A 24,005-nucleotide genomic window follows, 5' to 3' on the forward strand; every position below is an offset into this window, starting at 1 on the left:
TTCTCCTTTACCATCCTTTCCAGTCTGCTCAACATTCCCTAAATATCATCAATTCGTCTTTTTGGTTTCCACCTTAATTAATGAAAAACCTTTATTGTTGATGTTTTTGAAATATACTGATGTACTTTTAGTAGCGGCAGAAGCAGAATACATTTATAATGGGCCTTAACATCTGTATATGTTATCTCAATTCATCCTTCTGAAGTTGGCACTATTATTAATAGTAATAGTATTCCGATTTTACAAATAAGGAAATGAGACTGGAAGAGTTAAACGTTTTGTCCAAGATTTGGACTTGGTTTCTCCTCAACACCAATCTAACCCTTTATCCACTCCAAGGGATCCTAAGTTCCCAGAAGGAAGGACGTGTTCTTCCCAAGCAGTAATAGTCATCAAATGCTTTGGGGGAGGGGGAGCTGTTTCCACGGGTTTTTGTTTACCCATAATAAGAAAACTATTTGCATTTGCATGTGACAACTCAGTTCTGTTTTCTGATCACTGTTCGCCTAGGATTGAACTGTGCTTCCTTAGCATTCTGAAAAGAGCTCTCAAAGAGCAGCCTTGCTCTTCTGCTTCTCCACTCAGTCTTCTACTGGCAGAGAGCATTCTTCTTTGTCCTTGACAGAGGGTATTTTTAAAGCTTTGCAGTCTGTATCTTACTTAAAATAACTTTGGAGCGCATTTTGCATTTGGATTGAATGACCACGGTTAGTGGATCAACTACAAGAACCAAACTAGAAAAAATTACTGGTGGAAAGAACAAGTGATGAGGCTGGGTGGTGTGATGGGAGGATTTGGAGCTCAGGATTTGCCCCAGACACTGACTGGTTGAATGCCATTAGGCAAATCATTTGCCCTCTGGGCTTCTTTCTTCACCTGCTTAGAAAAGAAAAGAAAAAAGGGGTCAGAAGACTGAGCTAGGTGATTTCTGTTGCTCCTTCTGACTCGAAAATTCTGCAAGGCCATATTCTGGTAATTAATGAGATTGTTACAAAGAAAGAAGAAGAAAGTTACAAAGCTCTATTAGAATGAGTATTTGATATTCAGTCATACTATTTCAATTCTAGAGCCCTGCATTTTGGTACTTTTGTGTGGGCACTCTCACCATACTCTCCATCCAATGTGATTCTTGTTTACGTCTTTGGATGACTTCTCCATCAAGGATCCCCTTACACACAAAGTCTGGTTCTTTGACTGTTTATAGGATATCTTCCCTGCATTCTTGACGCTTTCTGACATGATTGACCTACTTCTTTTCCTTCCTTCACTCTGTGGTTTTGATTTATAATTAGTGAACTAAATGAAATAATCTGTTCATCTTTTCTCTGCTAATGCATATTGGAAGAGAATATGGTGGAGAAAAGTATTACACCAGGAACTAGTATAACTTGACACAAAGGCTTATATTCAGCTAACACTCAATAGATGTTTGTTTAATTGAATTGAAAGAAAAAATTTAATGAATTCAATTGATAATAACCCCAGCTCTTAGTCTAACATATTATAAGTAACTTTGTTTCTTTATCAGTATGGTAGAGGATTGGCTGATTATTCTGTGATTAATGATCTATGTTTTTTTCTCTTTCTTCCTTTATTGATTGGGCCAGTAAAATTTATTATTTTCCAACACAGGATCATAGATGTTGTAACCGTTTGTGTAACATCTTATTCCTCCTTAAGATTTTGTGGCAGAAAGTGGTTTCACTTGACTCCTAAGGGACACACTGATATGCTGCTGATGTGATCTATGGTGTGGGATTTGTCACCAAATGATGATAGGAACCAAAAGTTGGGGTTCGGTCATGTGAAGAATTCACAATGGCCATTCTCTTTGGCAAAAGGTAGATTTATTGAGGGAAGAAGGTACGGACAAAATGAATGATAAATGGGAATGGTAAATATGAAATAGAGTGGGAGAGACATGTTCCAATAGAAATGATCATTTACTAGTAGAAAGGGAACACCTCATGAGGTTGGGGCATGCCCTTAGCTGGCAGGCTAAATCCTGAAAGGGACTGAGCACTCTAAAAGAGTTAGTTGTAAGGAGGAGAAGCGGGGTTGGGAAGCATAGTGGAGTTAGGGGAGATACCACATAGCATGGGGTGAAGGAGTGCCATGGTGGGCTGACCCAAAGGAAGGTAGCAGCAAAATCATGGGTCATAAGTTGTTTTATAAGGGAATTTAACCTCAGGGACATGATTGGGATTCCTGATAGAACATGGCAAGGTAAGACTGCTAGAGACCTCTACAGAGAGTCCCTAATGATCTCATAGCCACTCTGTGTACATATAGTGGTGTCTGAATCACCAAAATCCAAGTTGGGAGGATTTATGAAAGTGATCCAACCTCTCAGCCACTGTAGCAATTGTTTCCCCTGCATCTTGGATGGATCGACATCTGGCCTCTGCTTGCACAGTACCAAGGTGGAGGAGTTTCCAACTACACAAGGGAAGTCCAAGTTTTGGGTGGTCCTAGAAATAGGTCTGTTATTGGACAAAAGAAGGAAGATTCCTTGTTAAAATCCCAGATCTGACAGTTTGTCATTGTCCCTTCTTGCTTCAAGTTCTGAGTTTTAGAAATACTTAAAATAAATCCAGACTCATAGACCGTTAGAGTTGGAAAGGACTTTTGTAGCTTAGTCGTATCCAACTCTCTATGACCCAATTTGGGTTTTTCTTGGCAGAGAGAGGTGTGGTTCACCATGTCCTTATCCAGCTCATTTTACAGATAAGAAAACTGAGGCCAGATTTGAAGCCAAGCCTCCCGACTCCTGGCCTGATGTGCCTCTCCTGTACCATCTGGCTGCCTGGGAATCCAGGATTATGATTTTATGGATGAAAAGACTGAAGTCAGAGGAAAAAGTGATTTGCCAAGCTAGGATTTGAATTTGGACTTTTGTGGCTCAAAAATCAACGTTCTTTCTTTTTCTACATGATAGATTTTTCAAATCTTAGAAGAAAGTGATCTTCCCTCTTCACCCAAGTCTTCTACCCATCCTTGAGTAGAATTTTTCTGTGATTTCATCAATTCTCTTACACCATGATTTCCAAACCTCTCCCTGGCTCTCATTTTAGCGAAGCACCTTGGTTTAGTAGAAGGGGTGAGTGACATCTTGGTTCAGATCCTGGCTCTGCCTCTTAGTGCCTTTGTGATCTTGGGCAAAGGCTTTGAATTCTCTGGGTCTCAAGTTCCTCATCTGTCAAATAAAGGGTTGGAATGAGATAACTTCCAAGATTCTTTCCAATTCTTAATCTATGATGCTGTGAATACTGTAGCACAGAAATCTTAAGTCCTGGTTGATTGCCTTTGACCTTGCAGAAATGATTCTATAGTTCCTCCACCTTTCAGGATTTCATCTTCTCCAGAAGAGAACAAAGTATTTACCTGATCCACCTCTTTACCAAGCAGCATTCAAATGTACCCATACTTTTGCTTTATAGAATCATAGAATTTTAGCCCTGGAAAGGAACCGTAAAGGTAATTTAGATTTCCCTTTCCCCCTTATAAAGAGATAAAGAAATTGAGGGAAAGTCTAAGTTTAATAGGTAATTAATGATGTTGGAATTGCAGCCCAGGATTCTGCCCTTCTCTCCCCCTCCCTATCCTCTCCTCCCTTTCTCCTTAGGTGACCAGCAGCATCCCTAGCATTGTTCCAAAGAGTTAAAGGCCAGAAGCAGGCACTTGGGGGATCAACTCCAATTTAACCAAGTTAAGCCTGTACTCCTAACAGTCAAAAGCCAGGGCTTACTTACCTCAGCTAAAATGAAAGAAATAGCTGCCCAAAGCTAGTTTCTTCCACGCCCCACTGGCAAGGTAGTAATTGCACAAAGACCTTTTTATTAGAAGTTGATTTTCCTGAGAAATGAATTCAGAAAAATACTGTAAAGTGTTTATTTTTCCCTTGACCTTTATTAACCTACATCTTTGGGCCTTCCCCAGAGAAAAGTTGTTGGTAAATTAAGCCTTATGGACACACACAGTAGCATTTCTGTACTGCATCAGTGATTGTAGAAAGAGTGGGGAGATGACAAGGAAATTTGGCACTATTTAAACAATGTCATAGGTCAACATATGGGATTTGACCAAAAAAAAAAGGTTTAAGAATTAAAAGGGGGGAGGTTTGCTGTTTAGTTTGACTTTTTAATAGGATATGGGGTGACTTGTGATCAAGAAACCTGGGTCTGAGTCTCAGTTCTGTTCCTTCTTGGGGCATCTGGGTGACTTTCTGTAAGTCACTCAACCTCTAAGGGCCTCAGTTTCTTCAGCTGTAAAATCAAGGAGTCAAACTAGAAGCTCTCTTCTAACTGTGACATTTGGTAACTCTGTAAATGGTTCCCTTTCATACTAGGAAAGAAGTCTGCAAACGCGCTTTGATTTGACTTGGTAATTCATTTTAATACTTCCTAGTTTTGATATGTGTTCCTTTAAATGTTTACTTTCCTTTAATCAAAGTAGATTAAAAACTGGCTCTCTGATATCGCGGTGTTGAAGGCTAGAATAGAAACTACCCCATAATGCTATCTAGCATCAGAGCAAGAGATGTTTGCCAAAGGATTCTACTGAAAGCAAGAGAGAGAGAAGTTGGAAAAAGGCAGAGATATTGTAGGAGGCAGACTTTCATCCATCCCAGCCCTCATTTTTTATATATAGCATACAAATGCTGATAGAAGGTGAAGAATTTTCTCCTTTTGCATTTTTGTGCTCTTTGATACATTTATTAAGGTCAAATGAAATTTGATATAGTAGGATTTATTCGGAAATGCTCTCTGAATACAACTCCATAATTACTGAGCTACACGATCGTACACAGGGCTGTAAAACTGCTTAGACAGACAAGCAATTTATATGTTACACCGAGGTGTGTATAGCAAAGAATATTAGTCTAATTGGGAGCCAAGATGTGGTGGTCTTAAATCTGAAGCATGGTATGGAGGCAGGGAGAAGGGGGTAGGGATTTCTAGGAAGCCTGCTAAACATACTGCTGTAAGGAAGGCTGTAGCGTGAGCTACCTGAGGTGGAGTGATACTACCTTTTGAGTATATAACAGCTGAACATTATTTCCCAACCCAAACACTAACCCCACATTTCAAGACAGAAAGACACTCGAATATGGGAAGGAGAAACAGCTAGAGTCTGTCTTAATGTTCTTTCTATCTATTTAGTATTTACTCATCTATCTTGTATTTTTTAATCTTTCATGTATTTGTCTTTTATCTATTTTGTATTTATTTATCTAACATGCATTTATCTTTTAGCTCTACCTTATATGTAAATATTTATTTGTCTATTTTGTATTTATTTTTTATCAGACTATCATGTATTTATTGATCTATATTTTATCTGTCTAGCATTTGTTTATCTATCTTTAACTATTTATTATGTATTTATCCTTCCTATCTGTTCATTTATTTATTTGCCTTTTCTTCATATCCCGATCATTTAGCACAGCTCCTAGAACGTGCCAGGTGCATTGCTTGTTGGCTTGACTTGAAATAACCTGCTTGGCCTTTTCCCTTCTTCCTTCCAAAAGCCATACAGTAAACTCTCAACAATTCCAGTCTAACAAATATTTATCGATTAACAGCTGTGTGCTGAGTACTCTCACAGGCTTTGGGGGGGGGGGCAGGAATGCAAGGTTCAAATGGCATGTGGCTCTTAACCTTGTGAAATTTAGAGTCTAGGAGGAGAGGGAAGAGGTGGTCAGAACTATGTTAGAAAAATGGTGTATTTAGCTCTGGGAATGATAGGCTGGAGATAGGATGAGGCAGGGAAGCCAGTAAGATGACTTTTTATAGTTAATAACTTAAAACAGGGTGCTCACTTTGGGGGTGGAAAAATGGGACCCTTAATTAATAAGGAGAAAATGAGTTTCCAAAAATAGTTAACTGCCTAAAACAGAAGGAAAAGAATAAGAATACGTTCTATTCTTGAGTCTTCTCTATTCTCATGTATGAGATGAGAATACTGGACTAGATGAGGTGCTCTTAACCTTTTTGTCTATGTCTCATAGATCTCATTAACAGTGTGAAATCCTTTTCTGAATAATATTTTTAAATGCATAAAATAAAAATAGAGAATTACAAAGAAGACAATTTCAGTGAAATAATTATCCAAATTTTAATAAAAAGTTTATGGATTCAAGATGGAAAAACTCTGGACTAGATGATTTCTAGAATCCCTGTTGCTCTGTCAGTCTTGGGATTCTAGGTTTGGTGATTTGGATAAAATGTTATGTCTTTGGCCTAGGTTTAGGAACAATTTTGAATAGGGGCAAGAGAAGAGGTGGTTATGGGAGCACATGGATCTCTATAAGCAATGGAAAATAAATACCTGTCAAGACATATTTGCACTATGTCTGATCATAGGCTCTCTTCTGTTTAGCAGGTTCAGGGTCACATGCCTCCGCTCATGATCCCAATTTTTCCACACGACCAGCGGACACTGGCAGCAGCTGCTGCTGCCCAACAGGGATTCCTCTTCCCCTCTGGAATACCGTACAAACCAGGTAAGCAGAGGGGTCTGCAGCTACTTCCAAAATGCTGTTAGAAAAACTCAGTTGTTTGTTTTTTGTTGTTGTTTTTGTTGTTTGTTTGTTTTGTTGTGTTTTGTTTTTTGCTTGGGAAGTTGACTACATTGAAGCATTTGTCTATAAGAGATGGGTGGAAATGAATAGAATACTCAGAAGTTTAGCTGTAAGTTATGCTAAGACTGTAAGGAAATGCTGGGCACATTGGGCATGGAAAACCATCTATGTTTTACTCAAAAAATAAAGCTTGGCTTCCCAGTCGTCCTATTTTTAGTATTGTCCTCTGGTAAAAATCTTTGGGACTTTCATTTGAAACACGGTGGTACGACATTTGGGAGGAAGACTAGTAGATGCTTCATGTATGCCCCTTATCTCTATAGCCAGTAATCACCTATAATAGAATACTCTTCTCTTTATGAGAGCTTTGATATCTGAAGGAAGAAAGGTCACGGGCAATAGAAGATGTTATCCCTCCCTGTTTGTTGTCTTCTTTTTGATGAAAACAACAACAAAAAAAACCAAACAAACCCAGAAACTAGTGTAATTTACTGGCTTGCCACTAATAGGTAACATTTAGACTTCTTTTTAAATAATAAAGCATCCAGGAGCTCCTCCTCATTCATTGCCAAGTCTTGAAACAGGTCACATAACCTTGCAGTAAAATATGTTTTGAGATGATTTAGCAAATGTTATGATTTCTTTCTTTATTCCTCTGAGTTTACTGGACTCCTGGGGAATTCAATTAGGACCATAATGGTTTGAAGCTACTTTCAGAGCCTCCTTGTAAACAGGGCTTTAAATGTTTAAAGATCTGTTGCCAAAGGAATCCACCGTAAGAAGATAGTTAAGTAAATAAAAGTCAACCTTATTTTCATTTGTGCATTCTTTGTAAGTGACCTCAGCCCAGAAGCAGTGACCTTGTTCTGCTCATTAATAATTTTTTGTGTCAAGTTTTTTTTTTTTTCATATATTAACCATCAAATCTGAGTGCAGCAGTTTCTTTGGACTTAAATCATGGAGTTTACAAAGTAAGCAAAGACATCAGGTTTTCTCTTTCTTTCTTCATTCCTTTCTTTGTTCCTTCCTTCCTTCTTTCCTTTTTTCTCTTTTTCTCTCTTTCCTCCCGTCTTTTCTCCCTCCTTTTGTTCCTCCATTCCTCCCTCTCTCCCTCTCTCTCCCTCCCCTTCCTTCCTTCCTTCCTTCCTTCCTTCCTTCCTTCTTTCCTTCCTTCCTTCCTTCCTTCCTTCCTTCCTTCCTTCCTTCCTTCCTTCCTTCCTTCCTTCCTTCCTTCCTTCCTTCCTTCCTTCCTTCCTTCCTTCCTTCCTTCCTTCCTTCCGAAAGACTTCAAAGTACCTTTTTAAAAAAAAGTCAGCCAAAGGAACCCAGGGGATTGTATCTCTTTAACTGTTGATGGGGGTTGGTTCATTGTCTTTGATTACTGTTCTACATTTAGTAGAGAAATCTTGCCTTTGAGAGAAAGCATAGAATGTTTGATAAAACCCAAAAGATTACAGAGATGGAAAAATAAAGGAACTTGTCATCTCAGAAGATTGAAAATAATCTTCCAAAGTTCATTCTTAGGTTTCTGGCTTGAATGAAATTCAGGCTGGGAATGAGTCAGAATCCTGTGGCCTGATAGATCATGGGGAATGGAAGAAAATAAAATGAGTATCCTTTGACTTTCTGACCTATACTCCCCATGGAATGGGTGCCAGTCATAAGAATGACATATATATTTTTCTGGTGAGAATAAAATTCAGTGAAAATATGCCCTAAATTCTTTTTTGACAAGTGGAGAAGATACTTTTTAATGTTAGGATTGAACCAATCATTAATCATGACGTTGCCTATGGGTAAAATGATCTGGGTCTGAGTTATCACCCTTGTGCTTATCCCAGGACTAATAACATTTAAGCTGGAAAGAGACACTTTGAAACATCAAAAAAGTTAGTCTAGATTTTTTGTTATTGTTGTTAAATAAAATAAAATAAATAAAAATGGCTCACAAAAGACTACCTTTTAACAGATGATTGAAAACCTTTGGTTTCAATTTGTCAAAAGAAGTAGCAGTCATACCACTCATTGTAGATCTTTAAATTGGCAAAATACATATTGATAAAGACATCAATACTCTGGATACCTCTTTATGATACATTGTAATTCTGATTTGTAGAGAAATCATACAAATTATGCTATGTAAAATTCAGGCATAAATATAAAAAAGAACAGCAACATGTTTTATGTGTAGGCAATGCAGAAGGCCAATGGCAGAAGGAGGGAATTATTTCTTAGAAGAGTGGACTAAAAAAAAAGATTCTACTATAAGGAAGGGATCAAAAGAGATCCCTTTGCAAATCTCTTGAAATGTATATGAAAGGGAAACTAAATCATTAAGAAACAATATTTCAGAGACCACAAAACAGACATTCATTTAAATTTCCCCTTTAACTCCCTGCAGTAAGTGTCATCAAAAGCTTCATTAGCCTTTTTCATTGAGAAATAAATGGCTGTCTCTTAGAGAAAACCTCATTTCATGCTTCTTCCAGCCTATGGAATCCAAGGGTTTGGGAATCATGTTTTGGTCATAGCTGTAAAAATCATTATCTTTTTTTTCCTCAGTGAAAAAGGGTTATATCAGAGTAATGCATACTTGGACATTTGTTCTTTCTGAAGTGGAAAGAAAGGGATCCATGGGAACTTCCTTCCAAATACGCTGGTTTTTCTATCATTTAAACATTAATCTGAATGGGATGGAGACTCATATATCATTACAATACAATGCTATATAGTTAGCTATAATGCAATGCAATGTAATATAATATAACAAAACAGTACAATACAAAGAATATTTATAAAGTACCTACTATTTGCTGAATACTATGCTTAGGCTGTTCCCTTTTTGTAACTCACAGCCTCATGTAAGGAAAGAAAATAAAAACAGCTAGCTGTAAAACACAAGGTTACATGTTCAGTGTGGGAAACTTGTCTAACTGTGGTGGACTAAGGAGAATATAGTAAGACCATTTTGGAAATCTTCAGAGAATTGATTCTTTGGCTTTAGCTATAATATTTTTTAAGGATTTACTTCTTCAATTAGGTAGCAAGGAGTGGTATGAAGGTATACAGCACACCAATAAAGTATAGGACATAAGTACAAGAAATTACATAGAATCATAGAATAATAGATTGAGGATGAAAAGGGGGCAACCCATCACACTCTTGGAGAGCTCAAATTGTTATGTTAAGACATTTTTCTTTACATTCATCCTAAATCTACCCCTTGGAAACCTCTAAAGGTGGTTCTTGGTTTTACCCTCCAAGGCCAAATAGAAGAGACTCTTTCTCATGTAACAGTCTTTCAGATTCTTCATGAAATCAATATCATGTCCCAAATAAGCCTAAGCATCCCCATTTCCTTCAATAAACTTGTCATATGTCTTGCTCTTGAATCTTTTTGTCATCATGATGTTCTCCTCTGAACACACTCCAGAAATTTATTTCCTAAAATGTGCCCAGAACTGAAAATGATACCGCAGAAGTGGTTATACCAAGAAGAGATTTATATCAAGATTAAGATAACTTTTTTTGGCCTGATAAGAGGCAGGATGGGTCTTATGTGTTTTGAGTTTGTTTGTTTTGGTAAGAATGATAAATGCTATTTCTGTAACCCTCTGGTCCATGCTGCTGGGTACCTTTTCTCAAGGCAAAATCAAACTGACAATGCCATGCCCACAAAGTGCAAGAGGGAGCAGCAATTTTCTTGTTAACTTGAAAATGTGCAGCCATTGATTTCCTAGCAGAATGTGTATGACATGGTGTGTCTGAGTTTGTCAGTGTCAAACAAATAGAATCTTGATCATGATTAAGACATTACATTAAAAGAGAGGAGACATTAGCCTGTGGTAGCACATTGCCTTTCTGTTAGGTGGCCAGAGTCCTTACAAATATTTTGAGTTTAATATAAAGTGAGACTTCCTAACAATTGGAGTTATTTGGATGTGGAATATTTTGTTTTCAAGAGGTAGTGAATTTTCTATTACTGGGGGTCTTCCATCAGAGATTTGATGGCTGCTTATTAAAAATGCTATAGAGCTAATTACTGCTCAGGTCATGATTGACCCATAACACTGAAGAGGTTTTGTCCAGCTCTCACATTCTATGAGTCTATATTCTAGTCCTCATTGTCCCAGTTCAGTACTCAGTGAGGGAGCTGAGAGTATCTACTCTATTTTTTCACTTTTCCAAGTGACCAGCTGACATCACTTTCTAAGAGTAGAGTTAGAAAAGACTTTGAAAATCACCTAGTACAATCCTTTCATTTGACAAAGGAAATTGAAACACAGAGAATGGAAAGGGTTTGCATTAAGTTCAAACAGCGAGTCAGTGGTGAGTCAAGAATCCATTCATAGAATCATAGAACTGAAGGTGTCTCAGAGGCCTTTTACTTCTAATTGTATATGAATAAGAATCCCTTCCTCCTTTGCCCCATTCCCAAATATCTCTGACAGGTAATTATCTAGTCTTCTCTTGAATACCTCAAATCAGAGAGAGCTACTATTTCAGAAGCAGCACATTCAATTTTTTTGATAGCTCTAATGAATATTTTCTTCCCTTACATTAAATCAGCATCTTCTTTTCTGCAACTATTGCTCTAAGTCCTGCCCTCTAAAGCAAAAAAGAACACTTCTAATTCATCTTCTACATTTTCATCCTTCAAACTTTAAAGACAACTATTCTGAGCCCTCTTATTTTTATTTTCCCCAAATTGGGCATCCTTAGTTCCTTTAACAAGTCTGTATATAGCATGATCTTGAGTATCATCATCATCATAATCTTCTTCCTTTGGACACAGTTCAGTACATCAACGTTTGTCCTAACAAGGCTCTTTGAACCAAACATAATATTTCTGAAGCTGACAAACACCAGGTCTAGTAGGATGATCATTTCTTTACTTTAGATACTGTAGCTCTCAACATAGTTTTAAGATCTCATTAAGTTTTTTGACTGCCATGATTCACTGTTGACTCATATCAAACTTATAGTACCCCAAAAGCTGCGGATCTTTTCCAGCCATTCATGCATAGAATTTGAACTCTTTGCCTCCCCATGCCTTTCCCATCTTGCTCTTATGGAGTGGATTTTTTGAACCCAAGCGTAGAACTTTTACTTTTTTTTCTATTTAATTTTTCCTTATTAGATGCAAAATACATGCAAGTCTCTGCAAATCTTATAGTGTTATATCAGTGGCCAGTTGTTATGCTTATTCCCAGAATAAAGCTCTTGCCATTGCTGAAGCACAGAGTGCCTTCATACATGAATATGGATCACATATGAGTCATACATGAGTCAGGACCTGCAGTAGAAGAGCCCTCAGTAGTACTTTTCCAAGTTCTTTGTTTTCTTTGTTCTTCCCATTTACTTTTATAAATGTTTCCAAACAGGCAGAGTCCCTACAATGTTAATCTCAGTGGGTCAGAAGAGAGAAAGAATGAGCCAAATCCTTTGTATTTCAGGAGGGAAAGATAAATCTTTAGTTAAACTGAAGAGAATGGACTAAATTTTACCATGGAGGAACTTTATTCCATGTTTCAGACACAAGTCTGACATTGAACAGAAGTAGAGAAAAGTATTGTTGCAAAAGTTACAAAAAGGGAACAGCCTAAGCATAATATTCAGCAAATAGTAGGTACTTTATGACCGCCTTGATAAATTTAGGAAGTTATAGCGTCTCAGTACAATTCCTTTGCTCTTTTATATGGGGTTTACTGAGCCTAGCTTCATTGCAGTTTCTCCAAAAAATTAGGAACTCCTTTGCTTCTCAGCCAGGGCATGCTGCTCTCTCTGAAATGCCCCTATTCTGATAGAAAGCCTGAAAATTTTAAAATTGGGTGCAGCTTTCCATGAGTTTTAAATACCATTAAAAAATTAAAAAAATCTTTCTGATAGCCTCAAGCTATTAACAGACAATGGCCAGAACTGGGAGGCTCTGGAGGTCAGGTTACAAAATGGACATTATTGTGTTTATTGGATTTCAGAGGCATTTTTCTTCCACCTCTGGTAGCAAAGGCCAGATTACACCGGAACCTCAAGCTAACCTGTTCTAACATGCTTCTTGTCTTTTGTACATATTTAAAAAGAATGGGTCCTCACGCAAGCATTTCAAATCCAGAAACAAATTTGAAAAAAATTGCTACAACATGTTGACTGATTTCTTGCCAAGTCAGCTAGTGAGAGCTTTCTTGATCGACTCTTATACTGAGAAAATTAGAGGGGAAAGCATGTACCTTCTATAATTAAAAATTTAAACCTCCTTACACCCTCAGTGCTCACTTTCTTTAAAGCAAGCTAACTCTTTCTCTCTCTCTCTCTCTCTCTCTCTCTCTCTTTCTCCTCTCACCCTCATCCTCACCTTCTCTCTTCTTTTCTGTGTTTTCTTTCTTTCTCCTTCCCTCTTTTCTCCTCCTCCCTTCTTTCTCTTCTCCTTTCTTTCCCCCCATATTTTATTCCCTTTTCCACTTCTGCCTACCTTTTTATCTCTCCTCCAGCCCGCTTTACTTTTCTTCTTCCTCCTTTTTTGCCTCTCTCCAGGTTTGCCCATATTCCTCCTACAGTTCTCTCCCTTGTTCCCTCCCTCCTGCGATCTCCTGTCTCCCTCTATGTTAGCAGTGTACTCTGTTAACTCAGGTGTATTAACTTTTCCTTTTTTGTATTGATACAATAGCATGGCCCTGGGAAATGACCTTCTACAGATTACATTCAGATGTATAGATTCAACCTAGAAGAAAGGTTAAAAGACATTTTTAAAAATGATGCTTGTCAATAGTAGAAGGAAAGCTATTTGTAGCCAGCAGGTGAGCTGGAGAATACTGCAGGGTGTGGCAGAGATACTAATAAATTAAGTGCCAAGCCCAAAACTATAACACACACACACACACACACACACCAAGGAGGGAAGCCCCCCCATCCCCAAACCCTACATGCAGCTATTTCCAACCATAGAAGCATGACAGCTATGAGAAAGGAGTGCCGTGGGGAATTCTTTTAGAGTTTGATTTTTTAAAAAATATGTTTGACATGGAAAATGTTTTAGTACAAATACGGCAACTGGTATTAAACTTACCAAAGGGGGGGGGGGAGGGAGGGAGGAATTGCTGTGCAGTGTGGAGCAAGGATGAATAATGCATGATATTTAAAGAAAGCACAGCCCGAATGTTCCGGGAGCCGTCCATGCTGATAGTTTGAATGGCGATTTTTTTTTTTTTTCCTATTTAAAGCATCATTAATTCAGCATCTTTGTGATGTTTTTTAACCTGGTAAAATATTGACCAAAGAAACATGATTTAACTTAGATTAGCGTATTCTTTCTTCAAATAATTTAGCTTAAATATTAAGGAGATCAGTGGAATTATTTAAGCATCAAGCAACAATCATTTACTATAAAAATAATTTGATCTTGTTATCTGTTTAAAGGAAAAAAAAAAGCACACCGCCCCCACATAACAGTGAGAGCTAAAATCAACCTCATGGAAGGGGGAAAAGCAAGATCCGATATTTTGAACATTGCTCCATAGGAGACCGGCACAATATAGTGTTAGTGAGTGCATTGTCGCTTAGCTCCATATGCAATCAGAAGCCAATTGTTACTGGACTGTGTACAAGCACACACTGTGCTCAATGGTCTGATGAGGTATTATGGATATGATGCAAAGAGACCGTGTGGATTAGAAGCTCACAATTTGTTAAAAAGTGAAAGCAACTTAACATTTCCATTGGGTCAGCTGAATAGCTCTTCATGTGGCAAGCAGAATGAACTAGATCTTAGGATTCAGAGAATCCAAGGAAGGGTTCAGGTATAGAAATTTAAATGGACGTCCTAACCTTTGAATGGCCCTTGATACATTCCTTGGGATCCCTCCACATTCCATCTTCATTATTGCATTCTGCATTCAATGTGAAAAAGTTCATGCAAAACAGCTTGATTATTATAAATGTCAAAAATGTGCAGAGGAACAGCCTATTAAAATGTAGCCTAGAGACAGTACATAACACTGACTTTAAATAAGGAGCTAGAGCCAAAGTGATACTCCATTAAATCACTGTTATTGGGTAATTTCTCCATCAGTGTATTAATTTTTGTTTACAGGTCCCCCTGCCCCCAGTAAAGTCCTTCCTAGTATTTCTCATATCTTCAGGCCACCAAATGTGGCTGGTAGCCCTGTGAGGCAGAAGTCCCTAAAGTCATTCCCTTTTGAAGATTGTTCATAGAGTAGGATGACTAGTCTACTGAGATTTAGCATTAATATTTGTCCATGCCCTATACTTACTCATAGCCTCATGATGGGATCAAAGACTTAATAGCTAAAAGGGCACTTAGAAGTCACTAAGTCCAACCCTTTTGTTTTACAGATGAGAAAACTGAGAGCTAGAGAGGTTAAGTTATTTGCCTAAGATCACACAGCAAGTCTAAAAGCAAGAGTGTGGGGCCTCGGGCACTGAGGTCGGCATACATCCTGGTGCATCACACATATCCTCTGTCAGATTGCCTCATTTCTGGGCAAAATGTGGTTGATTTTATCAAATTATTATTGGATTATATTTGTAAAGTGCGAGGGTGTTTATGATTCTGTGCCAGGGATTAATATTAAATATCTGAACAGGATTGCTTTGCCACAGGACTATGTGATCTAAGGCATTTGACATTCCTATGATCTTCCTCATAGCAAAGTGCCCAATAGTTAGTTTTATTTTAATATTAAAAATTGTCTTAGGAGTTAATATTGTGAATAGTGTATGTAGATTTGTGAAGTAAGACTTAAAAGAAGCTTTTCTGATCTCTTCCCTCTCTACCTTGTTGTTAATACTATCCTCTTAATATTCTTTTATATTTACTTTGTATTTATTTTTGGTGTGCTATTTGTCTACTTATGAGAGATAATATGGTATAGTGGATAGCAGGATAGCTTGGGGTCAGAAAACACTGGGTGAAAATCCTGCCTCTTACATACACTGGCTCTGTAATCTTAGGGCAAGTCAAAATCTCCCCTGGGCCTCTGGGCCAATTCTCTTAAATTATACAGCAGCTGCCATTATGAATTTCTTACCAGGGAACTGCCTCCAGTGATGAAATTATAGATCTATCTTATCTCCTTATCTGTACATGTTATTTTTATTTGACTAGAATTTAAGCTCTTTGAGGACAGGAACTATGGAGGGGAATTATATACCCAAATTCATAATACAAAAGCTGGCATAGAGTGGAGAAAAGGGAAGAGAAAATGCATCTATGATTTCATCAGGCAAGGTAGTGGACTTCCTGATGACAAGATTCCTGCCAGTGTACGTTGCAAATATCTCTGTAACCTTAGAGAATTGTCTGAAGGACAGTTTGCTTAGAGCAGTGGTCCTCAAAGTGTAGTCCTAAGAATTGTTGGGGTCTCTGAAACCCTTTCAGGGGATCTACAAATTCAAAATAATTTTTTGTTTCTAATATAGTAAATAGCTATAAATATAACCTATGTGAACAAAAACTCTTTGAACAGATCCTCAATAGTTTTTTAACAACATGAAGATACTGAGAACAAAAGTTTGAGAACCTTAGAGGGACTTGTTTAAGGGCACATGGCCAGTATGGCCACAAGTAGGATTTGAATCTGCCAGGTCCTTCTTGTCTCCATGGCCAACTTTGTCCGATTCATCATACTGAAAAATGTTTGCTGAATAAATGAACAAGTCTACTAGACTATACAATAGGGAGATCTTACCAATAAAATTTATTTCTTTTGGGATATCTAATTAGTTTTTTAAGTATGATATTATTCTCCATTCTGTTATCAATATCATGTAATGTTGGGGAAGCCACTTTCCCTTTCCAGCTCTCAATATCTTCATTTGTAAAATGACGGAGCAGGTTTCTTAGAAATAGTCTCTTAGCCTTTATTTCAGTGCCAACATTCTATGAATTTCTTTAATCTTCATGGTCCTTTACCACCCAGGGAGGGCCTGAAAAATAAGACTTTCCAGAAAGCTGGTGGCTGAGATTGTGTAGTTCAGCCCTCTCTATTGGATAAAGACGATTTCCCTATCTCCCTCTGTCTCTGTCTCTCTGTCTCTCTGTGTGTTCATCTGTCTTTCTGTCTGTTTCTCTTTTTCTTTTTCTCTGTGGATCTCTCCCTGTATCCCTCTGTCTCTGTCTCTTTGTCTCTCTGTGTGTTCATTTGTCTTTCTGTCTGTTTCTCTTTTTCTTTTTCTCTGTGGATCCCTCCCTGTCTCCCTCTGTCTCTGTCTGCCTTCTTGTGCACAGCCCCAACTCAGGAGCACTTGAGAAGCTCCCCATTTCATCTTCTTTCTTGAGCGCTAATGCCTTGTTTTGCCTCCTGAGCCAGGATGTTTCCCTAAGCCATTTGCAGCTCTAATAGAAAAAGCCTGTACACATCTTTGGTGCACTGCATGTCGAGTTGGCTTCAAGATATTTTTGTACTCCTCAAAAATGATGTATTACATGATTTGTAATGGAGAGAACATGCTTGAATTGCACATTTAATTTTTTTTTCTCTTTCCCATCACATTTATGCATTGCCAGTTTGCCTACTAGCAATTTCACTCAGGGAAAGTTCCAAGGTAACACTACAAGTCTGTGCCCAACACAGCCTTTTGTCTCTGCAGATGTTTGGGCTTAAAGCAGTACTGTAGAGCCCAAGCAACATGAAGACCCTGTTTGTACTTGTCTGCTATGATTCTCTGCTCATTGTCTAAACCTGTATGCATTGTTCTCTCCGACAGGTGATAACTACCCCGTACAGTTCATTCCATCAACAATGGCAGCTGCTGCTGCTTCTGGACTGAGCCCTTTACAGCTCCAGGTATGTGCCAAAACAAAAAAAAAATGTGGGCCACCAGCCAACACTTTAGTGGAAAACTGCTAACCAGCTGTATGCTAAATAATGGCCTGAATGTTAAATAATTTTTTAAGCATAGCCCAGAAGGATTAACACCTTATGTACTTACCATAAGACAAATAGGAATGCCGACTGCCAACTTCAGTATTTTAAAAGGGGGAAAATGACATGATGACTTAGTCTTATGTATTACAGAATATTTGAGTCAATAGTTGCTAATGAATATATGCCCAGTTGTCTTTAGATATGTTGAGTATAACCTCCCCTGAATTTCTTTCTTTCTTTCTTTTTTATTAATCAAAATTGCTTCTTCCTCAAATGGGTTTTTTCACACTCCTCCTCACAGGCATCCAAGCAGTGTTTGGGTGTTTTGTTACTTTTTGCCTCTTATAGAGGGAAGGATGGTCTCTTTCTTCCTCATGGCTTCATAATTGACCAACCCAAGAACTTTAAGAAGACTCTGTATTTGTGTAATATCATTCAACCTTTCTAATATTGGGATCAGAGGTAGGGCCTCTGGTCTTAGCCCACTAGTTGCCTTCATTCATGAAATTATTCAGGGTGAAAATGATTTAAACATTAAGCAAATAACCATCAGGTCCTATCTTTGCCACTTATTCCCTGGGTGACTTTTAGTAAGTGCCCTTTCCTTTCAGTTGTTCCATTTATAAAATGAGGGGGTAGCCTCAATAACATCTAAATGCTTTTCTAACTCCGTCACTCTAAAAATAGTTTTTCATTGGGAGATAAGTCTTTACAGGTAAAAACACAAATATGAGTGTCAAAAATATCTATCAAGTATTTAGAATTAGAAATGCTAGAAAATGTGGGATAATGAACATGTGAAGAATATGGGGAATAAATAATCCATTAAAATAGCATTTTCATTTTAAAATTTCAAGATGTTTAAGATTCCTAAAGCAATCTAGGGGATTTGTATTTTACTAATCATTGTTATTATCTCCCTCATATATTTCTGTTCTCTATCTATTTGTTTCAACCTCCAAAACAAACAATTTCATAATAACAACAAAATCATTTTGTATTTCATTTTTGTGTGGCCAAGTCAAAGATGATGGAGCACTTTCTAAAGTCTCCGCCTCCAATAACTGTCACAGCCTTGCTCCGGGCTCTCTGTTCATAGGGGACAACTCTTGCTTTCTTGCCTCCTCTCATCTCCACTTCCCCAATCACTAATCAACCACTTCCTGTAGTCATTGAAAATGGTCAGAGAGGAAGGAATACAGAAGCCAATATATAATAATGCATAATGTTAAGATCATTGGGGTATAACTTTTGGACTTCAAGTCAGGATGATTTGATTTCAGACCCTGCCTTTGACTAGCTTTATGATCTTGGGCAAGTCAAATTTCTATCATGGATATGCTGGTGAAGAGAATTCCCCATCTAGGCAGTCTTTTCTCCTTCTCATTTCTCATTCAAATGTACCTGTCTGCCCAAAGCAAAAACATAAGCCCAAGACCTCGATTTAGCATTTTTCTAGGAGAAAAGAGGTCTTAATCTGTCCCTTGTTGGCGTGGTTGTTGCCCCCAAGTTGAGAAATGTCTGGTTTCGTGACTCAGGTTCTGATAGAGTGTTTGTTTGTTTTTTTTTGCTGGCTACGCTACTAAACAGAAAGGGCATGCCTCCCACCCACAAATTAGCCCAAGACTAAAGGGCCTAAGTGAACGTTATGGCAGGAATTTGGATACCTTTGAACATGGTGGTGGCCAGTCTTACAACCACAAAAAGATTGAGGTATGAATGCTTCCGTTGATGCTTCTGTGGGTGGGAATGTTGTTTGTTCCAACACACTCCCAGCTTTCTCTGAAAAATGGGGACCAGGGGAACACATCAGGTGAGGAGACCTCGCAGGGGGCTATCTCTCATAGAAGAGAACCACAACAGAACCTAAGCAAGGCTCCCAGAGACCATTTCTGTAGATTAAATTTCCTTTCCTCTTCCCTTTTCCTTCCCCTTGTCTTGTTTTATAGAGTTTCAAACCTGTTCCACAGATTTTGTTTCAGTTGATTTTCATACCTATTTTTTTGAGAATAGCAGGACTAGGGTTATGATTTTGCTTCTGCAGAAATGGAGGCACTAACATGTGCTCAAGATTACAAAAGTAGATCAATGACCAGGACTCTTAATCACTCTCAGTTTCAATTTCCTTATCAGTAAATGGGGAATGGGGATAAAAAGAATGTCCTCCTCTCTTGAGTAGTTGTGAAGATCAAATGACCTAACAAATGTAAAAAGGACTATATAAATACTAGTGATTATCTTTATTTATTATTTATTTTGTTATATTTATTATTTATTTTGTTTAGCACCATCAGGGAAGAGATGCCCCTCCATCCATTTAGCTCTTATAAGATTTTGACTTCCTCTGCTAGGTCTCTGTATTTTGAAAGATTTTCGCTCCATGTAGATTGGAGATTATGAATATCTGGTGTGGCCCCACCTATTTAAAACATATTAAAGTTTTTATGGATCCCTGTTATGTCGGGGGTTGGAGGCAACAGTTTCATTTGTGATAGTTTTTTTTCCCCCAGTACAATTTACTAGTAGAGTTTTCCAGGACATTTTGAGGTCTATGTTTGTAATAGGAAATTTAGTATTTGCATTGGCATTAGTATTGGTATCTATTGTGTCTGAGGGAGAGAAAGCAGAGTCACCTGAATGTCAGAAGTGGGTCTGGGCGATTATAGGATTATAGTTAAACAGGCCTCCCTAGCTAGGGCAGAAGGCAGGAAAAACTGAGTGTTTAGCAGCACCATGAAGACAGGTGGCTTTGGCTTAGACCCAAGCACTCTCTATCCTTTATCTTTATTTTCCCCCTGGGTCTGGGTACCACTTGTCACTTCCTTCTCCTTCCCCGGTCTATTTCTGCCTTGCTCCATCCTTCTGTATTTGCTTTACTTTGTGTTACTACCTCCTTCCTCGAACCCTGCTCTCTCTCTCTCTAGAGCCCTTTCCCTTTCTCTCTCCCTTCTTTTCACTGCAGCATCTAAAAGTCTGGCATCTGTTTGGTGACTGGAAAACATGAACCCAGATTTCTGTTTGCCAGATCCACACAGTGCTGTGTATACCACTACTGATCCATCTGCACAACACATGCCACATGCCAGTTGCTTTAATTAGGGTGAATGGGGAGTCTATTAATGAGGGAGCCCATGCAGCTTTCATTTGGAATTTTGACTGACCAAGAGCTCTTCTCAGCCCCTCTGTGTCTTGCCCTGTTTTCCCTGCTCACTCCTCCCGAGTTTCCCCCTGCCTGTCAGGAAAGCTCACCCAGGCTGGAGAGTCCATGGCACACAGTTTGGCAAAGGCTGAGCCTGTTTGCCAGGCGGGTTTCCCAGGCCTTCCCAGCATGGTTACTACTTGATGCCCGGGAAATCCCAGAACAGCTCGGCTGACACATATCTCTTTAGTCCTTACATACAGATGCTGCTACATGAAATCTGTGACAAAACTGCCCTAGGATAATCCCTCCTTCTCTCAATTTTATAGCAGGTTTGAAAATTATTATTATTATTATTATTTGAAGAGCTGCTTTCATTTTGAGCTAAGGATATTTTCTCTGTCTCCTCCTTCCCACCCCCATCTGTTTGCAAGCTAAACAAGGAAATGCCACAGCTCTGTCAACAGCTATGATAAACTGTTGATACTAACGAAGCATTACAATTATATTAGTCGAATTCATTCCTAAATACAGGTTCCTCAGGAAAAAAGAAGCTTATGTCAAGTGTGCACATGTGCACACGAGTGCACTGTGGTTCCAAACATATCCCTGCTTGCTTTGACCCTTGCATTGTCCTTCAGAATTTGTCACTTATGACACAAATGAGGTTAGGCAGGTCTCAATCAACTTATGGGTTCTACAACTGAAGGAAGAAAAGGTATCTAAAATTGAAAAACCCTATTCAGAGTAGCTTGATTTAACTCCTTTTCCATCTTCCCTTCCCTTCCCTTTCTTTCTTTCTTCCTTCCTTCCTTTCTTCCTTCTTTCCTTTTCCTTTCTTCCTTCCTTCCTTCCTTCGTTCCTTCTTTCCTTCCTTCCTTCTTCCTCCTCCCTCTCTTCCTTCCCTTCCTCTCTTCTTTCCTTCCCTCCCTCCCTCTCTTTTTTCCTTCCCTCCCTCTCTTCTTTGATTTCTTCCCTCCCTCCCTCTCTTCCTTCCTCCTCTCTTTCTTCCTTCCTTCCCTCCTCCCTCCTCTCTTCCTTCCCTCCCTCCCTCCCTCTCTTCCTTCCCTCCCTCCCTCCTCTCTTCCTTCCCTCCTCCCTTTCTTCTTTCCTTCCCTCCCTCCCTTCCTTCTTTCCTTCCTTCCTTCCTCCTCTCTCTCTTCCTTTCTTCTTTCCTTCCTATTACTCTTCCTTCCTCCCTTCCTTCCACCTTTCCTTCCTATTAGAGACACAATAATGACCTTTGGTTGTTGTACTGGGTACTGATCCAAGGCTCTGCTCACTGTGCCTCAGGGGCATGCTATTGTAAGAGTGAAGGCCAAAAAGAATTCTATTTTTAGTTGAACCATTCAGCAGATGGAGGCCTGCATACTCATCTATTTGAAGGTTGAAAGGGTTTGAACCATTAATTTTGATAACATTTTTAACCCTGGGAACAATCAGAAACTGCAACTCTAAGGTTACAATGCTTTTGACCTTTCAGAGAACAGAGGGCACTCAGTACAGTAAACAATATATTACATTTCTACTTATTCTGATTCTCTCACACATATAAATTTCAAGGCACGGTTGACATTTGCTTTCCTCAGCTATTTTAGCATTGGTCCTTAAAGTAAGCCAAGAAGAATGTGTAGGGAAAGGGGTCCGATGTAATGTGACAGTCATGTAAATACGGTCCTTTAAATAGCTCAGATGTTAAATGCGGCCTTTTATGAAGAAATATAAATTTTTTTCTCAGGAACTAGACTCTCGGTGACTTATTTCAATGAAAAAAATGGTTTAAGAGGATTGACTCTATGTAGTTTCTTCCAAATGGAAAACAACCTTAAAACCAATTTTTTTTTTTTTATTGAGACAAATATTGCCTGATAATTGTAGCTTAGACTAAAAGTAGTTAGGCACTAGTCTGGTACCATGTCCTGTGAAGCAATACACCTGCCCTGTGCCTTCTTATTAAATGGTGCATGCTCTTCTTCAGCAAATACAGCCGTTAAATATCACACAGCTTAAGTATTTCTAATTAAAATATCTCCATGTGTCAGCATATTGGTAATGTATTATTTTAATCCATTTATTTTGTTTATGAAACAGTGACATATGTTTAGATTGTGAAATATATGAGCCTTAAAAATCACTTTATTGAAGAAAATTAATTCCTACAATACTGTCTCGGTAATGTGTTCACTCACCCAGTCAGTCACTGGCGGCACTGCCAGTCTTAATGTTGGTTAGACACACTTAACAGTTTTATCTGACATAACCATCTAGGAGAGAGGCAATAACAGGTTTGTTGCCAGCCTCCTCCCAATAACAATCCTCCCCCCATCACCCCCAGCTACTGCTAGGTATCAACCAAGGGGTTTTCCTTTTCTTCTTCTTTCTTCTTCTGTCTCTCTGTCTCTGTCTCTCTCTCTCTCTCTCTCTCTCTCTCTCTTTTTTTAACACAATGAAGAATGTCGGAATGAGTAAATGGACAAGAGATTCTGAAAGACCAATCAAAATTAAAAACCAGCTAGTTACCTTTTCAAAGTTAGACAGAGTAATTTGTTTGTCAGCAGGGAGATGTTTAGGTCAGCCCTGAGATAGAGTGACTGTCAGCGGGAATTCCTATAAGACAAGTAATTTCACTCCATGTATTACTGACAGATTGCTCACTTCTCTGAATCACCAGAGAAAACAAACTTAATATTGTTACAGGCAGAGTTTCTGTCTTCATTAGCCTCAGAGAATGATTTTTATCGCACACTCAAAGACTACCTAGCTTTAGTGGGACATATTTTAACCGACTACTTCTTATAACGATAATGTGAGTAGTGACCTAATTGAAGGGAATAGTAAATGAAAATTTGGAAATAGGGAAATGGCTATGTAAATAATTTTTCCATTTTATTCGATGGGAATTATGTATAAAGTATAGAGAAAGCTGAAGGAAAGGGGCTTAATTAGAGCCGTAAGGCACTCTGAAAGACTATACCAATCAGAAGATGTGCAAAAATGAAACCATTCCATTCCTGCCAAGTTTGCAAAGATGAAAGAGAACAATTGAAGTTTTGCAAAAGTGAATACAAACACATATTTTATTTAAATGATATTGTCAGTTTCTGAGGAGGAATGGAAATGGAAAGAGGGCCCATCAGGATTGGGAAATGTTACTATTCAGACTGTCTCTTTCTGAGATTATATTCACTTGAGCTGGAAATCATAAAAGTATTCCATTGTGATAACATTGAAATGTGAGTTGGGCTGACCTGGGAGGTTGGAATTTGACATGGACCAAATGAATGAGTGAAGGGTGAACCCTGTGATGAAGGAGAAGAAAGAGAGGCAAAAATCTCTTGTTATTTAGGAGAATAGACATAGGATGACACTCTGAAAAGAGGGTGGTTGTGTTCCCCATTAA

General features: G+C 38.5%; 1 protein-coding gene across 14 annotated transcripts in view; it reads left to right on the forward strand.

Moving 5' to 3' along the window:
* The window catches only part of SOX6 (SRY-box transcription factor 6), a 633,323-nt gene that overhangs the window by 496,596 nt on the left and 112,722 nt on the right, over nucleotides 1–24,005 (forward strand). For 8 of the 14 annotated variants that reach the window (XM_031942052.1, XM_031942057.1, XM_023506259.2 and 5 more), the window contains 3 exons: nucleotides 6,382–6,505; nucleotides 17,306–17,385; nucleotides 19,057–19,179. In XM_031942052.1, coding sequence (XP_031797912.1) covers nucleotides 6,382–6,505; nucleotides 17,306–17,385; nucleotides 19,057–19,179 — 327 coding nt within the window. The remainder of the gene's footprint in view (nucleotides 1–6,381; nucleotides 6,506–17,305; nucleotides 17,386–19,056; nucleotides 19,180–24,005) is intronic. The other 6 variants (XM_031942050.1, XM_031942053.1, XM_031942058.1 and 3 more) reach the window with 3 other exon arrangements.

The sequence above is a fragment of the Sarcophilus harrisii genome, chromosome 6 (assembly GCF_902635505.1).
Source record: "Sarcophilus harrisii chromosome 6, mSarHar1.11, whole genome shotgun sequence".
Taxonomy (NCBI): Eukaryota; Metazoa; Chordata; class Mammalia; order Dasyuromorphia; family Dasyuridae; genus Sarcophilus; species Sarcophilus harrisii.